At 44.3% G+C, this 19067-nt stretch overlaps 2 protein-coding genes and 1 long non-coding RNA gene across 7 annotated transcripts in view; 2 read left to right on the top strand and 1 right to left on the bottom strand.

The window, feature by feature from the left end:
- LOC102207835 (uncharacterized) overlaps positions 1–1184 on the top strand; it is a 13958-nt gene extending 12774 nt beyond the window's left edge. Inside the window, exon 3 of the long non-coding RNA XR_311497.2 lies at positions 1133–1184. This is a non-coding gene — a long non-coding RNA (uncharacterized LOC102207835). The remainder of the gene's footprint in view (positions 1–1132) is intronic.
- Positions 1–9492, bottom strand: part of LOC102208022 (B-cell lymphoma/leukemia 11B-like) — a 36358-nt gene extending 26866 nt beyond the window's left edge. For 2 of the 3 annotated variants that reach the window (XM_005724875.1, XM_005724878.1), the window contains exons 1-2: positions 8638–9492; positions 1110–1493 (exon numbers count right to left, since the gene is read on the bottom strand). In XM_005724875.1, coding sequence (XP_005724932.1) covers positions 1110–1493; positions 8638–8701 — 448 coding nt within the window. In that variant the 5' untranslated portion in view covers positions 8702–9492. The remainder of the gene's footprint in view (positions 1–1109; positions 1494–8637) is intronic. The other variant, XM_005724876.1, reaches the window with a different exon arrangement.
- On the top strand, positions 1453–19067 carry ccnk (cyclin K). Of its 3 annotated transcripts, none has more exons than XM_013908717.1 (11): positions 1453–1515; positions 14280–14515; positions 14855–14936; positions 15034–15165; positions 16639–16744; positions 16832–16889; positions 17025–17194; positions 17287–17495; positions 17583–17613; positions 17858–17929; positions 18382–19067. In XM_013908717.1, exons 1-11 carry the CDS (start codon positions 1480–1482, stop codon positions 18894–18896), a joined length of 1647 nt encoding a protein of 548 aa, XP_013764171.1. In that variant the 5' UTR covers positions 1453–1479; the 3' UTR covers positions 18897–19067. The 3 variants fall into 3 exon arrangements, with proteins under 3 accessions (XP_013764171.1, XP_013764173.1, XP_013764172.1); XM_013908719.1 differs by lacking the exon at positions 1453–1515 and adding an exon at positions 13281–13507 and having other exon boundaries at positions 14283–14515; XM_013908718.1 differs by lacking the exon at positions 1453–1515 and adding an exon at positions 13281–13507.

Below are 19067 nucleotides of genomic sequence, written 5' to 3'. Positions count from 1 at the left end.
CAGCACTTGTTACACGAGGACGTAACAATATAACATTGTGCTGACCGGCTCCTGCATTAACTGCATAATCTCGCATGTAATTCTACTCGGTAACTTTCACAGTGAAGCCATCTTCCCTCTTCTAACCAGCCCTTTCTGACTCTACTGGAGTCTGTGTAATCCTGGATACCCTTCCCAGCTCTCGGGTGTGATGGTGACTGTCTCTCTCCTGATAACTTTGAATTGGTTTCCCTCCGGCGCTGGCACTCTCCAGGCCTTGCCCCCCACCCCTCCGCCTTTCCCTTCCCCTCATAGCCAGATGAACGGCCTTGCTGCTTTATTAATCCCCTTCTCCTCACCACGCACACAGATGAATTTTAATCAGCTTTCTTAACCTCTTCATATGCTGCAGGATTTCTATACAAACGTTCAGACACGTGAGGTGCACTCAAAAAAAGAAGAAGAAGAAGAAGGAAAAAATACAGGCACACACAAATAGACACACACATTCTGGGGGCGGCTCCTCTATCACCTTCTTTCACAATTGGTTTCAGCTGAAGAAGTCCTTGAGGCCTGCAAGTGTGTGCGTGTGCGTGTGTGTGTGTGTGTGTGCCCGTGTATGTTTGTGTGTGTTCTGGTGTGTGTGTGATGTTTTACTTAAAATGGAGCAGAATAGACACACAGTGCAGCTCTCACTCACTCTAATAAAATCATCTCAGGCTACATTAATCCCTCCTGAAGGCCACTGTCAAAATAACAAACAGCTGGGATTCTTTAAAGAGAGCTATCTGTCTCGGACAGGTGAGAGACGTGTGTGTGCCCGTGTGCCCGATCCAGGTATTACTCATGTTGTGGGGACCTAAATCCGTTTGCTCTGCCATGATAGGCCAAGTGTCTTACTGACAGGGACAAAAAACATGATATTTTCAACACAGCAGGTTAAGGTTTGGGTAAGTGTAGTAAAATGAAAGCAAGTCGACAGCAAGTCCTCTGAAGTCACAGATATAAAACTCTATGTGTGGATGTGAATGCTCATTTATGTAAGTGCGCCTCTTGTGTGACAAGAGAGCTCTTTCCCGACCTCTGTGTTTATGGGCTCGATGTGTACTGGTGCGCTACAATCTCTTTACCTCCTCTCTCTTGTTTCGGGCAGATCCCTTTGGCTGGGGTCAGCCTCCTCGCCTGATCCTCCTCCCCTCCTGGGGTCACCTGGACGCCCACTTCCACCGGAACAGCCCCTCTTCCCAGCTCCAGTGACCTGGCCCTCGGAGAGATGGGAAGGCCCATAACCCCGCCAGCTGCCCCAGGTTTGGAGAAGGACCCCAGTCCGCCAATGGGCCCCCGGCACAGACGGCGCTTGTGCTCGATGAAAACCAGGATATCACCCAGAGGGAAGTTAGTCTGGCACTGGCCGCAGGTCAAGAGGTCATGCTCTCCAGATGCTCTCCTCCGAGGGCTCGGGGTGGACAGCTCAGGAGATGGAGATCCTGCCCCTGAGTCATGATTGGCCTCTGCTGCCGAAATAAGAAGGGGAAGGTAAAAGATGTCAGTCAGTGATGTTATTTTAAGAAAGATAGGAGTAAGATAGTTAGAGCCAAATATAGAGAGGTAAAGGGAAAAAACACCCAGCGAGTTTAGTTATCCCTGAAACCATTACCTGATGAAAGCCATCTCTTCCTACCACACAAGATGATCATTACAGTCACAACTGTGTGTCACTTTCATGGCATGAAACAACGCCGCTGTTAAGTTGCTTCGCCTAGGCAAACACCTGCACTGCTTATCCGTGAGAGATCTGCGTGGGCTGCACCCAACACATAAACTCCACGTGTATGTGTGTCTGTGTGCATATCAGCCTGTGTGATTGTGTGTGTGGCCAGGAAGCTATTCATCTCACAGTGCAGGCTTGGTTTCCGGTGAGGGCCTTTTGCTGCACTAAGCTGTCATAGCTAGACGGCTCCCTACACCACGGGAGCCCCAGCTTGTGCAGAACAAAGTGTAGAGTAACGTAGGCCACATCCACCACCCTGTGTGTGCGCGCGCGTGTGTGTGTTCGTGTTTGTGTGCATCCTAGAATAAGACAGCGAGAAGAAAAATTAAAAGGAGAGAGAAGAGAAAAAAAGGGCCATGTCTAAGTGCGTGTGTGTACATGAATGGATCAGGTGAGTTTGAACAGTGTATTCTCCACAGACAGAAAATCTATAAAGCCAAACCCGGGGTCCTGTTAGGAGAGTAAATCTCATTCTTTACAGATCTGACACGGTCATTAATAACATTTACACATTCTTCCCTCTGTTCCTCCCCGATGGCGCAGACTCTGTCCCTCAGCTTAACGTAAATCCCTCATGGACAACCTCCATTTTTTTTTTACATTTTAAAACACCACCCTCATGCACCAGTATGGAAATGTGTCCTCTTCTAAAGAGCCCCGAGGAAACCTGAAGCTCCAGAGACTGAAGGCGTGTCTGAGTGAGCGGGTACCCAGGGAGAGGTGTTGATGCCTGGGAGAGAAGCATAGCAGCACTTGCCTGTCTGCTGCGTCTCCACTTCTAGCGCCCGTATCTCCCCCCCCTACCCACGCCCCCACACCCCTCCCCCTACACCCCTTCTTCTTTGCCTCCTTTTCTCTTTTCCTGACACCCTAATAATTGCAAAGATTAGACAAAGAGGGTGTGTGCTCTCGCTCTCTTCTTCTTTTTTCTTTTTTTTGTTCTGCTGTATTTATCAGACCAAAGATCCTAAACCTTCTTATCAGCCATCTCACACTGTCAGGGAAGCATTGCGTCGCTGTCATAATGCTTAAACTCGGGCAGGATTGGGGATGAATACTAACGCATCCCTTTTTTCCCCAAATTATCATTATTATTATTATTATTTATCATTTTCAAATATTTCTTTGTAACTATGAGCCCCCCCACCACCACCCCCTTTACCAAATCACCCATCCGCCCACGTATACACTCATACACACTTTCCAGTCCTCTCATTCCACCCTGGAGTGATGATCCGATGCCAAATATCTTTTCTCTAAATGGCGATGGCTTCCTGGATGCCCGCCAAATAATTTCCATCTCATAATCTTTTGGCGGCAAAGAAGGAACACAGCCGCATATTTACCTACAGTTCACAGCTTGTGACCATGATTCGCTCGCGCAGGCAATGTAACTCTGCATGTATGTGCAATGCATACAAGTAGGACGGTGCAGGAGATCTTTCTGCTAACGTTATTTTTTTTATTTTTTTATTTTTACTTTGGGGGGAAAAAAAACAAAAGAGAAAAGAAAGAAGACAGGTGGCATGAGGCACGGATCCTCGTGTGAGAAATGCGAAAATGAAAAGAAAAAAAAAAAGACAACTACAAGTCAGCGAGCTGACAGACACCTGGGCATTTGAACTCGACTCTCTCTCCCTGTGAGAGACAGAGACAAATAGTGAAAAGGCCTGTTTGTTAGCCTACGGTTGAGTAACACGGCCCGAGGCTGAAAGCAGTAAATTAGCAGGAGTTGGCACCGTGACTGTGAATATCTGGAATATCAGTCGGACATCTTCTGAAAACCGCACCCCTCTCTGAAACCCGCGCACTCATCTGTCCCGAGGCTCACCTGTGTGAGAAAAACATGTGTGCAAGAAGGAACCAAACGTGGCGGGGCGGGAGGGTGGTACAAAAATAAAAAAATAAAAAAATCTTGGACACAAGCACGGCAAAATGGAAACGTGAAAGAATAACAGACTAATGTAGCCGATCACGGTGACAGACAGTGTCTAATTCCTCAGTATAAACTCCTATGTGAGAGGAACAAGCTTGATAGGTAAAGGAGCATAGCTGACACGCTGTCAAACATGCCATCGTTGGGGAAGGCGTGATGATGGCAATGAAACCGGGCTGTCTGACATGATAGCACACATACTTTATTTCTGTCTCTTCTTCTTCTTCTGTTTCTCACATACACACACATATAAACTTGGAGTTATATTCACCCTGTGACAGTCCTGCTACTCTGCCTTATCAAGTGTGAGTTAACTGAGGCAGCCTTAGAGCACCCCCTATCAGTTTGATGAGGAGAGAGTCAGTCATTCACTCCACTATTACTACTGCTGCTGCTGCTGCTGCACACAGCCACTGCACAATATGTACCAGATGGGAGCTCAAGACAATGGGCCTCTTTCACCAAAATTTCCATCTTTGTAGAAGGTCAAAAAAAGCTGTTCAAAGGCCAGAAAACACTTAATAAAAAAATATTTTTGGGATTTTTTAGATACTTTTAAGTGCAAATGCTGAAATTGATCCCGTGTAGTTTGGCTATGCTCGAGCGGTGATTAAACTGGTAAAAAGTTAGCGGCTGGGTGAAACCAGCTAGGTGGGTGAAACCTGCCAGAGTGCATATAGGAGGACTCTGGCCTCCAGTCATGTCCTCAGACATTAATTGCACCTATAAGTCCTTCTAATCCTCAACTATTGTGTTTGTTCTTATATGTTCTTATACATGACGACTCTCTCGCAGTTTCACTGTGCCCGAGGTGAGGGCAAAAGCAAGGAAATTTGACAGCACGGCAAAACAAGCTCTACTCTTCCCAACGGAATAAAAGGAGGAGAGGAGGGGGGGGAGTCAATTTTTTTTGGATAAGACACAATTTTCTTTTTTCTTTTTTTTATTTGAATTTGACGAAATGCCCCGAAGAAGCAGTGTCAGAACAGAAAACCACGAAACTATTTTCCGCTGGTCTTACACAACACTTTAATACCAGCTGCGCGCTCTGTTCGGCAGTTGAAAGGCAGAGGAAGGCCATGGGCACTCGTATGACAGTCGGCCATAGCGTATGGGTTCAGACCTGTCTCCCTCTCTTTGTTTTCCCCCTTTCCATTTTGCTGAGCTGAGAACACATGCACACACACAGAAACCCCCAAAGGGGAAAGTTGGGAAAGATTCACGCTGTCGTTGAAAATAAATGACACCAGCAACGACGCAGATGGTTGCAATCAAAAATTCAAACGACAAGCGGCCTCGCTTAGCCTCTCCCCTTTTTTCTCAGCAGCGATTGCCAAGGAGAGCTGCAACAGTGTGCGTTGTGAAAGGCCAGGCCTGTGTGTTTCATTATCATATCACCATTTAATCTGTAGCAGCCCTATTTCTTATCATAAATCTTAGATTATCAGGCCTGAAAGTGAGCAAAATACGACTGCAGCTGACTGTGACTTGTCACTAAATCGCTATAAATGACTTGCAACCTCTGAGGCATGACATTTGGTGATATAAATCAAATTTGCCAAACAATTTTAGAGATATCATAATAATAATAATAAAAAAAGCCGCTTTATAAGCATTGCAAAACGAATTAAACGTGTTCGATAATATTGAAATATAGAAGGAAAATCGGCGAACAAACTGCAGCACTGCCTCGCAGTGAATCATAAATCGCTCAACAGTCATCTCCCCTGTGAGATTATCATCCGGTTACCACAATGTGTGTGCATATTTACTGTGGCGTAAGACTGCGTACGGTGGGTTTCTCCCCATCATTTGACAGCCATATGGTGTGCATAAAGAAGAAAACATTAACTGTTTCACAAGTAGCATGCCAATTCGGAGGGTAAACAGTTATCACGAGGCGTTTCCACGGCTGAATCCAGAGAAGAATTCACAGTAATAAATCTGATTCGAGATTGCAAATGCACCACTCTCTGAAGAAAGGGGGGGGAGCAAACCTGGGATGCTAAACGCCAGTCGTTCCACATTAATTTGACTAATTCATAAGGATATTTGTGTGACAGGTCTCTCTTTGTCACGGATGTGACTCCGAAGCTGAATCACCGAGCCTGAAAAAGCCTATAGGGATGATTTCCCTGTAAGGAAACCGAGAATGAACTATAAACTGCGCCGACTGAATCGGCCTGCTGCATTTGTCACAGTGAGAGCATAAACAGATACGTGCTGATGTATTCTGAGCGTGGTTCTTTCTGCAGTTGCACAGTATAGGCAGATCTACATAGAGTCAGCGTGTTCCTTCCTTGCTGCATACTTGCGCACTGAGTGCCTCGACTGCAGTTACAGTCGCTTGTTCACCCCTTTAGATGTCTGGCCTGGCAAGTACACAGGCTTCTGCTAAGCCTGTCCAGAAATATGCAGATATTCAGGTTCTGTTCATAAGTAGTGCATGACCTGTAGGCCTGCAGCTGGCACAAGGCTGTGTTCTGTTACAGTGAGCCATGACGTGTGTTTTGATGAATGCTGGTGCCCTGCAGAAGCTAAATATCATTCCTTTTATAAAGAGATACGCCGAGACTGGTCTCGACAGTCGATACAGAAAATGTGAAACCGTCGAGCTGCAAAGTGATATTAAAATCAAACTTTCTTTTTTCAGAAATGTACTTCTTTCTTCTCGTCTTTCTTTCTTTTTCTTTGGCAGTATCTCCGTACATGTGTTGACTTAATCAAATAACAAGTTGGCTTTCCTCCCACTGCCCCTCTTGGTCCTCCAGCCTGAGTTGTGGACACAGGTCCAAGTCCTCCCTCTTGAACCTGAGCCTCTCAGGTCTTTGCCACTGCTGGAGTATGTTTTTTTTAAGTAGGTGACACTGAAAGAAGATGAGAGCCAGGCCCTCTCTCCACACATTTCCCCTCCTTTCCTCCACCCTGTACTCGACCACCCCTGTGTTATTAGGCTAAGCACCAAAACATTTGTCAGCATTTAGAGATATTAAGTTGTTTTGTGACACTTGCAAGTTTTGTTTTTTTGTTTTTAAAGACCAAGCCAGAGATGATTAAAAAGATTTCTAAATCCAGTCATTTAAAGCTTCAGGCAAGAGCAAATGAATCCTGGGGACATTTCAGCGCAGCTTGAGAGCTTGGACAGAGAAATTAAGAAAATGAAAGCTGATCTGTGACAGCTAATTATCAGCCTAATGACATTCAGCAGGTGCAGAAGCAGAAGCAAATATTATTTTAGCCTTAATTTGTATGAGTTGACTAATAACAGAGGGATGTTATGTAAAAAAGAGGAGAAAAAAAGCTGCAATTGTTAGACACACTTTATCCAGATTAAGTGTTAAACACACAAAAGCAGTGCCTGAGGTGCAAACAAAGTTTTGCAAATTTTTGTTTGTTTGTTTTTCGGTTCAGTCGAAAAAATGTACGACTGGGGCTGAAATCATCTCCACCTGAATTAATTATCAGACAGCCAGAGCGACAACAGAGAGAATCAGCCTTCACATCAATAGCTGCACCATAGCCAAGCATCAGCTTAACGTGGTGCTGCACGTTATGACAAATAAAAATAATTCCATTAATTTAACAAAAAACCCACCGCTTATATCTGGATGTGTCTCTCAGATCGCTCTCTGTGTCTGAAATTGGCGAAACAATTTCAGCAACAACAAAAACAAAAAGAAAAAAAACTTCAGAGGGGAAAGTCAATGAGAGAGTGCCAAAGTGAATAGTGATGAGTCTAAATGTTAAATGTGTCGGGTGGGACGGAATGCACCTAACCGTTTTCAACGCAAAACAGATTGGCCAAAGATTACATCATGAACTTCTGCAATGAATTACCCAGATTAGGCCTCTATGAAATTGGATTTAGGCACAGCAGAGCGCTGGGAGATGAAGGTTAGATTGATATAATTGATTTGAAATTGGATTATAAGACTTTTTAATCATATGCTCGCCTCCCTAAAAAAAAAAAAAAGAAAGAAAGAAAAAGGAAAAATCCTGCGCAGTTTGTTTTTTTGCCGCACTCGTGAAAAGAAGTTGTGACCCTACGGATCCTAAAATGTGGCCCACGTAATAATAAGATTAGCAAATATAGTACAAATAAAAAAATAGTGATCTTCCCCGTGTGTGTGTGTGTGTGTGTGTGTTTATTTTCGTGCCCTGCTCCATTCTTAAATATTCTTCTTGTGGGCCGGTGTGTCGCAAAAAAACAAATCATTTTAAGTTTGATGCTTTGTGCCAAAATGTTAGAGTGTGTGACAAAAAGTGAGAGAGAAAGAGGCTATTTTTTAAGAAAGAAAAAAAAAACTTTAATCGTGCAAACTCACCCTCTGTGGAAATGTTTAACAAAGTATCCACGCGCAAATGTGACACATCCCGGGAGAAGAGAAAACGTAAAATTGAATATGAATTGTTAGAGTACAACCTCAGTGCACGTGTGTGTGTGTGTGCACGTGTGTCTTTATGTGTGTGTGTGAGTGCTACTCACACACACAATCAAGCAGACACCCCAGTTGTAGCTGTCACAGGATCGTCCCTTGTAGTAAAATCCACTGAAGCCGAAAAAGGCGCATGTAAAAACGGTCTCACTTACACTGATACAAATGATAAAATAGTTTAGAAGCCATGCAGTCACTCGCATCGAGTCTAAAAGTTTAGTTTTAAATAAGCAGCTGCACGGTATACCTACTATTTTTTATTGTTTGTGCATTAGTGATATCACATGATCTATTTATTTTTTCTTGTTCGGCGCATTTTTTGCAATCACTGAAAACAACGTGCTGTCTTCGTGTTTTACTAAAAAGAAAAGTGCGTTATTAATCACGTTTAGTTGTTTATTTATTTATATTGGCCCGAAAGTCCGAATCGGGCTAAATAATAATATTGACAAAATTGCAAAGCAGTAAATGTTACGATAAAGGAAGTGATGAGCGTGTAAAGATTTTAACCTCACCTTGTATTGTCTCCCTGTGCGTCAACGATAAGTGCTGCGGGTTCACCTGCTTGCGGCGGGACATTGCCCCGGCATCTACTCTGGCATCGCCCGGTGAACGGCACTTGGAGTCGGCTTGGACCGTGGTGTCGGTCCTCTCTGGATCACAGGTCCCCGACTTCCCGCTCCCTTTTGTATTCCCCTGCTGCTTTTCACAGTCTTTAGCTGGAAATCGTCTTTTTTTGTTTCTTTTTTTTTCTTTTGGAAAGATCACCAGTCGGACAGCAGCGCGATAAGGATGAAGGACCGCTCAGTCCACGGTGTCCTGCTGCGCCTCGGAGGAAGCAACACTTGGATTAAGGACGCCAAAAAAGTGTAGTTTTAGCAAGGAAGCGTCTGCAGACGACCGATGACTTAATGAGTGCGCCGGTAAAGTGAGCTTTTGCAGATTAACCAAATAGGACAAGGAAAGGAAAAAAAATCCTGGACTGTCCGCTTCTGCAGCGACCGCGGTGACAGATTAAGTAGCCTACGGAGCACTCCACCAGTGATGGATGTTGTCACCTATTTAACTCCTCTCCTTTTCTTTAATTTTAATGATATAATTATATCATCTGGGTTCAAATGGTGGCTCTTTAGTTTAGGATTCCCTACAGTCCTTCCATCTCAGCAGTGGCGCGCTACAATGACCCTTTGGCACTGACTCCCCTCGCGCGTTTTGGCATCGGTGCGCAGAAACGGCAACTCTTGGCTCTCGTGGCAGTAGCCGCGTTGATTGAGAGAGGGAGAGAAAGCGACAGAGAGAGAGAGAGAGAGAGAGCGCAGGCGGGCAGACGGACAAGAGACACCTCCCTCCCCTCCTTCCAACAAGCTCCAGTGTCTCCTATTGAGCCGTCTTTGCAGCTCACACGACGAAACATGCCCTGTTTGGGGCGACCCGCATGTGTGTGTGTGTGTGTGTGTGTGTGTGTGTGTTTGTGTGTGTGGTTGGTGTTGCCTCATTCAAGTTTAAGTGCGTCCAAGACATCAGCCACTACAGAGGTGTGAACGGCAAACAACACAGAGACAATTTGCGGGGGGCAACCAGCAGTGGCTCCCCAGAGCTCCACCACCAGCTTCAGACGCAAACATCACTCAGCAGTGGCTACTTCACAGACACGCTCATGTCTGGCTATTGGAAGCAGTGTCGAGTTAGCAGCCAAAATTCACCTTGACTTTCTTTTTTCTTTTTGCTAATTCTATCACAAATAGTATGAAGTAAATCAATCTGGTCATTTCACCTTTTACCTATTAAAACCACCACCTCATCATCCTTGCTTACAGAAGCCTCACAGGCACGCCAGATGGAAATGATCTTAAAACAAGAACAGCAAACACCTCGATCAGGTCCAAGTCAAACTTGGATGAAGGGTCACCTTTAATTTAGACAATTAATCCTTTGTGTTGCTGTGCTTTTGTCGGCTGTGTAAACGGTGAAGCAATGCACAGGACACATGGCACCATACATGTAGTATTTACTCACATTTGAGTCAGAGGGTGGAAAACCCATGCTGTAGCTTTGTTGTTGGGGATCATTTAAATATGTTGTGAGGCAACAGTACCCTCTGTTGGCACAGTCTGGAGAACCTGTTTAGGCGGTGATACCTTAATGCAGCATTACTAAACTCCATCCCTATTTTTAGAATGAAGCCTCCTTAATTTGCCATTTATACAGTTCAGCGTCTGAGAGAGAGTCCTTGGAAAAGCAGATCGGGTTCACTGAGAGGCAATTAATAGCACTAAGGGAAGGTAATTGCACACGTACGGGTCTGCATTGAGATACAGGTTAGTACAGCTCTAATGCCACCACACCATACAGTCCAAAGTGGTGCCGTGCCGTAATTTGCTTGAAATACATTGTCGAATAAAAATAATAGCCTCACACGGCTGTTTAAAGTTGACACTGTTTCCTCGTAGATCAGCAGAGAAGTGTGCAGCCATAGCAATACATTTTACAGCCCGCCATTAATAAAACATGGTGGGCAATTTTAAGAGCATTAGAAGTTTGATTGCTTCGGGGCAGGCCTAGGGGACTTTCAGGACAGTAATTATTTATATAAATGAAATGTCATCTCAGCTCTGGCTCAAGTAGACGTAACCTCAGCAGACGCCACATGGAAACACTACGGCACAACAGCTATCTTTCACAGATAGGCCAAGCATGTTGTCGAGCATATTGCTTTGACTGGAGCGCATAAATTCGATATGTGATATTACACGGAGTGTCTTCGACTCCGCGTCGGGCCAAGAGAGCAACAGCAGTCGCGGACATATTGAATGCTGAAGGAAAACATTATCCTGAGTTCACACACGCTCTCTCTCTCTCGCTCTCTCTCTTGCCATCCCTGCCGGCTGCGAGCAGCTCCTTGATCCTTACCCATGGGTTTCTCAATAATACATCAATGTCTCCATTATAGCTTGTAACTGCAGGCTCTGGGCAAAGGCAGTTTAAAGCTGGGTTGCATGGGGCCAACATACCACAAATACCCCACTTGTGGACACAGGAAAGGTTTTAAGTCCAAATGTTGCCTCTAAGGAGACATGCATCTCTCATGCTAAGTACGGTCGCTCAAGAGGAGGTACCTGAACACACCACGGGGCAACATCCAAGCAAGATGTGAAAGTTTTGTCCAACTTACAAGGGGCCACGGTGCTGACATGCAATCTACTGACTTTAGAAAGATCTGCCTTGTTTGTAACTTACAGTTAAGCATTAAAATAATGAGCCCGATAACAAAGGTTTTTTTTTTAAATTAGGAGCTTTTGCATTTGCGTGGACACACGACTCCCCCGGCTTTGACTCTGGGTCACCTCCATCATTGCATCCCTTACGTCTTCCATTTTTCATGTCCCTCCCATTTATTTACTCTCCAAAGAATACAACAAAGACATTAATATAGTCCTAAAATAGACTAATGTACATGACGGAAACTGGACTTTATACAGTTTTTAGGGTTAAGCGTGCAGACCTTTGGAGGCAGTCGCTTCAATGCGTTTAACCACAGCGTGACAGAGCTGACATAAACAATGAAAGGTCCACTCCAGGAGAGCTGGGGTAATATGAATATTGCTCTGGGATTTGCTTATAGTCGGCGCTTCATTATGCAATGTTTAATATTAATAAAGAAAGTATAAGTATATATTATTCATAAGCTGATTTACGGTGGCTGGTGTGTGTGTGTGTGTGTGTGTGGATTTGAGTGACAGATTGAGATGCTCCCTTGCTACAGGCAATACAACTAGACAAGGCTCTTACTTTTCTACAGGACACATCCTGACAATTTCTCCCACAGTTAAGAGGATTTGTCCGAGCAGGGGTGAATATATAATGCATGCAGATTCCAAATTCTAATTTGGACGGAGTAAATGATTCAATGCTGGCTTTTCTCAGAAGTGAGACTGGGCGGGAGGGGGATGCAGAGGGCACAAGATGTTACTTGCAAGCCCCGCTCTTATGCAGTGACATTTAAACAAGCACAGATGATGCTGCACCTTTCACGTGTCAACAACAGGAGCCTAAAGCAAAATTACTTTTCTAATATTTTCATTTTCCTGCTTAAAATTCCTTTTTGGTCAATATGATAGCAAGTTCCATTACCAATAAACACCACAAAAAACATCTTTTTTTTGTCCTAATCAGTCCTTTTTCTCGCCTTCTCCTTTGCAGCAGGATGAGGTGGTAAACTTTCCTAATCTGTCCTGTTTCACAACCTTCATGTTTAAACTCAGAAGCCATAGCGACAGATAATACATGATAATTATTTGCAGTTTGAATCTCATGTGCATATATTGTTTTGCGTATTAATTAATATCATCGTCATCCTGTGCATACAGCTCAAAACCAATATTTAAGTTAATTTTAAACGTGTACGTATTGTTTGATTAGATATAAATAACTCACGAGTAATATAGAAGATAACGCCGGCACTGAGGTAAAAGAATGAGAGATTTTCTTGTGTTTAATCAGTAAAATAAACCAGTGATGTTTATTTAGGGAGTCAGACAGAGTAGATTTTGGCTCAGTGTTCTTTAGTATGTGCACTCTCAGGCAAACACCGGCAAAACTCATCTACTCTTAGATCCAGTTGTGCATCAGAAGTATGTTTGTAACATATACAGATGTATAAAGATCTATAGGTATCAAAGGAAAATCTGCTTCAGTTTATGTATTATACGTGTTTAACCTTGTCATTTTTTCTTTTTAATTTAATTTTTAACTTACCTGCAGATTCGCATTTATACTGGTCACAACTCATACTTGTTTGGTTGGGTTCCTTATACATCCTGCTACTGCTACATTCAGTGATATTTCTTGTGAGGAGCATATTTCTATGTTTGGGTGTTACCTGCTGCAGGACTCACCAGGTGTGAAAATAACCGGTGACTATTCAGCACAATGTAAATAATATTTGCTTGCTTGCTTGTAATTTGCACATGTAAACTATTTGGTCAATGCTAAGTCAATGCTGACCGCCAAAGTCCAAGAGAGATTCTGTGTCTCCCTCTAGTGGATATTATTGGGAATATCATCCTTTAGATTATTATCAAGAATATAAGAATTTAAAATGTTTTCAGGAAAGGCGGGCTGTTTCCAGCAGCGCTGGATAGACTCAAAACACGAATGAAATTAATTTAGCAGTGGAAATGGAAAGAAAAATGTGACCCGAGAGCACGTGTACCTCAGTGCCTGCGTGATGACGTCATCCAACGGTCTGACGTACCGCAAAATGGTGGTGCCCTTGTTACAATGGGGTCTGTTGTTCACTTGTTAGCCAACTTATTGTGATCAACTGTGGATTATTGCTACAACTGCCTGATTCAGGCGATTTATTCGGACGTCTACATGTTAAAGGTAAGAGTTGTGTCTCGTTGGAAGCGGCGGGGAGATGAAGAGGCTGAATTCTGAACTACTTGTGACATGTCGGAAGCTTCGGCGTTACACCGAGTGGAGCAAGTTTGCTAGCCGAGGTTTAGCTAGCCGAGGCTGGTGCAGAGTGGCCCTGTTGATGTGACGGCGTTGGTTGCCCTCAGCTTGAGTGTTTCATAGATGTTAGCCTGTCGGTGCGTTTAAGCCGCTTCGAGTGTGTGGCTCGTGTTACCCTAATCTCCGCCCCTAGCTGCTTTTTTAGTTTTACGAAGCTAAGTTACCATCACAGCTAACAGTGCCAGCAGTAGCGGGTTCGTTGCAAAGCATTATTCGCTGTGTCTAAACTCGACTGTTGATTCTGCTGTGCTGCTGTATGCACACTGGGAGCCGACATTCACAGATCCGTGAAAATTATAGAGATATATTATGTTGCTATCTGAATCCATTTTAATCATCGATTTGTTTACAACGAGCCTGGACTTGGAGCTCAGTGTAGCTCAGAAATGTTTACTGCTCTTTAGCGTCTCACACCGTGGACTACAAGCTAATTACACTTTTTATAAGCCTGAGTGTGTTTATAAAACTGCGCTATGGCCCTCACAGAATACACTGGTGGCCAGGTTATAGACAGATCCTTTTTTAAGAAAGAGACAGGATTTGTGGTACTCTTTGCCTGAACGTAAATATCTACTCGTGTGAGCTATGCTATTTAATGCTTTGCTGCCCTTAGTGATGATCCTTTTTATTTTTATCTCAGCAGTCCAGCACAGCGGGTCCATCCACCGCCTCTCCTCAATCAATGAAGGAATCCAAGGAAAACTCGTCAATGACGGGCCAGGCAATCTTGGACCATATAAAACCATGCTGGTACTGGGACAAGAAGGATTTAGCCCACACGCCCTCTCAGTCTGAGGGTCTGGACCCTGGCACAGAGGCCCGGTATCGCAGAGAAGGGGCTCGCTTCATATTCGACGTGGGGACCCGACTTGGCTTGTATCCTTGATTTAGATGATAGATTCATTGCTACAGCTACACGAGAAAGGGTCACAAGATTAATCAGTGCCACATGCTTCAGTTTTATAGTTAAAGATAAACAGACTTTTAAAAAGCAATACATCTGAAAACGCCTTTTATGGCTGTCTTGTCCTTTCTCACAGAACCTACTTTGATGTGAATGTGAACATTTTTGCAGGGTCTGTCTGATATACTTATATATAATGATGTTTGTGGAAGCATTATTAAAATATATTTTTTTAATTTAAAGAGTCACATGTTAAAGCTGATATTTTGCAAACCGTTAATAGTCTTTGTGAGTCCTTGACCTGCATTCAGACACTATGACACACTGGCAACGGGCATCATATATTTCCACCGCTTCTACATGTTTCACTCCTTCAAGCAGTTTCCCAGATATGTAAGTCAATCTGATAATGGTCTCTGTTTGTTTCGCTCCTGGAAGCAGACCTGATGTTTGTAATGGTGAAGTAATGGTGTGATATGTGTCTCGACAGGTGACGGGAGCTTGTTGTCTTTTCTTGGCTGGTAAAGTGGAGGAAACCCCAAAGAAGTGCAAAGATATCATTAAAACTGCCCGCAGCCTCCTGAATGATGTGCAGTTTGCCCAGTTTGGAGATGATCCCAAGGTGCAGTTCCTTGTATTGACCTTTGTTTTGAGAGGTTTTTCACTTGTGATTGCAGAAGCAGAATGGGTGTGAATACCTGTTTAAAAACAGGTGGTGTGTAACAGCGCTCACTGATACAGGCAGAATAAATGAGGTCCTGGTAAAACTGAAGTTTCCAATAACCTAAAAAGTTCCTTACTTATTTTTTTAGTGATCAGGGCTTTTATTTACCTTAGCTGCCTGTAAGTGAAGCAGGCTTGCAGTACAAACAAACTTTTATTCCTCGCTTTTATTAGAATAACTGTCTGTGTTCACTTGCATACAAAGCTTTGCTCAAACACGCTTACATTTCTTTAGTTTCAAGCTGGTACATTAGGTGTGTAATACCACAGTGAGCCATGACTCATTCTTTAAACACATCAGCGAGGTCATCAGAGCGTCACTCAACACAGCTTTATGTGCCCTGACTCAGAGACAGTAATCAAACCAGCAGCTCTCACGGGGTCAAAACCAAACAAGAACAAGCTGTAAATGCAGTGGAACATGATTATGTCATTATGCCGCTTCACGTCTTTGCTATTAAAAACAAAGAACTCCCTCTCAACATTCAAGATTTTCTTTTACCTCTTACCAGTTGGCGAGCTAAAATATCTATTAGCATGAAGTAGCCTCTGTTTCACTTAACTTGACCTTGAGTACTTTTGATAGAGCTGATAGATCTGTGACATCTGGCCCTGGCTTATAACTTGTCACTTTGTTAGACACATTTACAGCACTCACATGAGGCGGCACAAGCATCTTACAGACGGCTTCTTTGCTTTCCAAGTCGCTCTTTAGCTTATTTAGCATCATGCTAGAATTAGCCAGTTTCTCCCAAAACATGATGCCCTGAGCCTGAGTGCTTTTCTCAGTTGAGCTGAAGCCTTTAGTCCAATAGCTTTAACTTATAGAGGGCTTTTACTGTCAATCATTTGCAGTCATACCAAATACATCAGTGGTATTTGGATATCAGCCTTTTAGTTATAAGCCACCATCAGTGTCCTGGCTTTTCTCACCAGTTTTTAGTACCGGTAGCTTAACTACTGTCATTAAGTCAGAATTGTACATCAGCTTCTTTCTTACTTAAGTGTTTTTAAATGAAAAGTTAAGCCAGATGAGAGTCGAATAGCTAATCGTTACTAATTGGAAGTAAAGGTAATGGGAACTTGTCTTGTTAAGCCACTAAAATTAGGATTTTTCCAAAAGACAATATTATTGTTACATTTTTTAAAAGGAGAATTTTTGTCATTCATTGCCACAACGAACGGCGACATCCAGAGAAAACGACCACACATGCAATCTAGTTGTGAGCTTTCATGTTTTTAACATGTGCAGGATTTCCAGCACCTACAGCGTTTTTAGAGACTGCCTCCACATTTACGAGCAGGGTGTTTTTTGGAAGAACGATACTCTGACACAGCAGTAAGCCTTTAATTAGCCTGCTTGTTTTAACAGGAAGAGGTGATGGTGTTGGAGAGAATTTTGCTCCAGACGATCAAGTTTGACCTGCAGGTGGAGCACCCCTACATGTTCCTGCTGCGCTATGTCAAGCAGCTCAAAGGTGAGATAGGATAAGTATGACATCAGCTCCACAGAGCGTGAGAAATGATGGTCCTGTGGGCAAACTCTGACCTGTTTCACGTTACAGGGGAGAAGAATAAAGTGTGCAAGGTGCTGCAAATGGCTTGGACCTTTGTCAACGACAGGTGAGGATTTTGTGCGTCAGGTTTTACAGCCTGGTTAGTTTTCATTTGTAAGGAATGCAAAGTTATATGGTGATGTCACAATAACCTGGTGCTTCAACGGGCAAAAACTCAAACCACCGCTCGTGTTGTTTGCAGCCTGTGCACCATGCTGTCTCTGCAGTGGGAGCCGGAGATCATCGCGGTCGCTGTCATGTACCTGGCTGGCCGCCTGTGCAAATTCGACATCCAGGAATGGACCAACAAGCAGTCTACACGCCGCTGGTGGGAGCAGTTTGTCCAGGACGTTCCAGTGGAGCTACTTGAAGGTACTCAGCATAAAGGCGTTCCACTTAAAGCCTCTTCCTTTGTATTTTTTTTTTTTTGTCTTTACCAAAAAAAACATGTCTTTGCCTTCCAGACATTTGCCACCAGATCCTGGACCTGTACTCTCAGGGAAACAAACCCATCCCTCAGCAGATGCAGGAGAAGGAGAGGGCACCTGCTGCTCCGATCTCTGCTCCTCCAGCTCCACAGGGACAACCGCCAGCCGCTAACCCTCCTCCCCCACCACCAAAAAAGACTTCCCCTCAGGGTGGTAGCCCGTCACGCCAGCTTAAACGCTCACATGTATGTATACATTCAGCCTGTGCTGTACAACTCGTGTTTAACATGATTCATGCACGGGGCTCATAATTTATTTCCTCTGTGTTACAGACGTCCCCCAAAGATGAACCAAAGGCTCCAGGTAACATGTTTATTAATGATTAGGCAGATTTTAAAGCTGTTAAAATCTGATGAAATTAAACTGAAATGTCTCCAAGAAAGCAACAAATTAATGTCAACGAAGAGCAGTTTAGAGAAAGATGAAAGACGGCAGTTAGATTTTCCTGGCAGGGTTGAGGTTTTTATCATTATCCAGGAGCACAGAAGCATTTGCTTACGCAGTTACAGTTTTGTTTTGTCTTAAAAAGCTTCTATTTAATTCACAGAACAAGTTGGATCAAAGATTCCTCGACTGGAGAGCCCCATGCCTCCACTACCCACAACGCAGCCTCCCCCAGGTAAGCGTGACTCTGTAGCTTACGTCATCTGCATTCTTTACACTGTCCAGGAAGTTCAGATGATTTAGAGCTGGATCAAAATATCGTTACGTGCTGGCGTCCTCTTAATACTCTGTTTGCGTGCGCCACCACAGCAACCAATAATGAGCAGCCAGGACCCCCTGCCTGCAGCTCGAGCTTAGAAGCAGCCCACAGTCGTTAGTCCTTTCAGTCTGCTTACGTAACCACATCTCGTCTGGACATTATTTCCCAAGACACGCATACCCCTAACCTATCCCAGACCAATCTGATTAGTGCTTGAGCCTCATAATGAGACCTCCTATGTGGCTAAGCCTGGTAGTTTTGGTCTGCCCGTGTGCTCACTGTCTGAGAGCTTCATTTTAGATCTTTGCAGTAGGGAAGCTGATTTTTATTAACAAGTCGTTTCTCTTTACTTTGTCCTTTCACTCCAGCTCCTCCCGCAGAAGCAGAACCAGGAAATGAAACAGCTCCTCCTCCCCCACAGGCTCCACCTCCACACCAGCCTCCTCCGCTGCCCCACCGCCCTCCTCCTCCACCACCTTCCAACTACTTGATGTCCACAACGAGCTCTTATATGTCTGGTGAAGGCTACCAGAGCCTACAGTCCATGATGAAGACTGAGGGTCCCTCCTACTCCATGCCGCCCAGCTACGCACCCCCAATGTATCACGTCTATCCACCACCTTCAGCACCTCCTCCTGGGCCACCACCTCCTCCCTCCACATACCCACCACCCAGCTTGCCACCATCCTATCCACCACCGGTCTACAACAACTACCCCCCGCCACCGCCTCCACGCATGCCACCAGGCCACGTGCCTCCACCAGGGATGGCCCTTCCACCCACTGGGTACCCTCCTCCACCTCCAGTGCCTCCAGGACAGTCACAGGTGCCCTTGCCCCCTCCGCCTGGTATGCCTATGAACCGTGGCGCATGGATGAGATGAGAACGTGATAAGTCTGTGAACTGAGCTTGTGCAGAGCCACAACTGGGGCGAATAAAAACAACCAGGATCTTGTTATCCTGGAGCAAAACAGGAAAAGCGGAGCTGCTTCATGACTTAACCTCTGATAGAGAGGTGCAGGGTTGTGAAAGAAAGCGTGTAGGTAAATGGACT

This window comes from Pundamilia nyererei, unplaced genomic scaffold (assembly GCF_000239375.1).
Source record: "Pundamilia nyererei isolate P.nyererei 1_Seehausen unplaced genomic scaffold, PunNye1.0 scaffold00013, whole genome shotgun sequence".
Classification (NCBI taxonomy): domain Eukaryota; kingdom Metazoa; phylum Chordata; class Actinopteri; order Cichliformes; family Cichlidae; genus Pundamilia; species Pundamilia nyererei.
The sequence above is the reverse complement of the archived record's forward strand: the minus strand, read 5'-3'. Positions and strand labels throughout refer to the sequence as shown.

Bases quoted from the DNA above. Each gene is read 5' to 3' on its own strand.
- ccnk (XM_013908717.1), top strand. From the start codon at position 1,480: ATGATTGGCCTCTGCTGCCGAAATAAGAAGGGGAAG. The intron at 15,166-16,638 runs GTGCAGTTCCTT...TTGTTTTAACAG, and splicing joins AGTTTGGAGATGATCCCAAG to GAAGAGGTGATGGTGTTGGA. The intron at 17,195-17,286 runs GTACTCAGCATA...TTTGCCTTCCAG, and splicing joins TCCAGTGGAGCTACTTGAAG to ACATTTGCCACCAGATCCTG.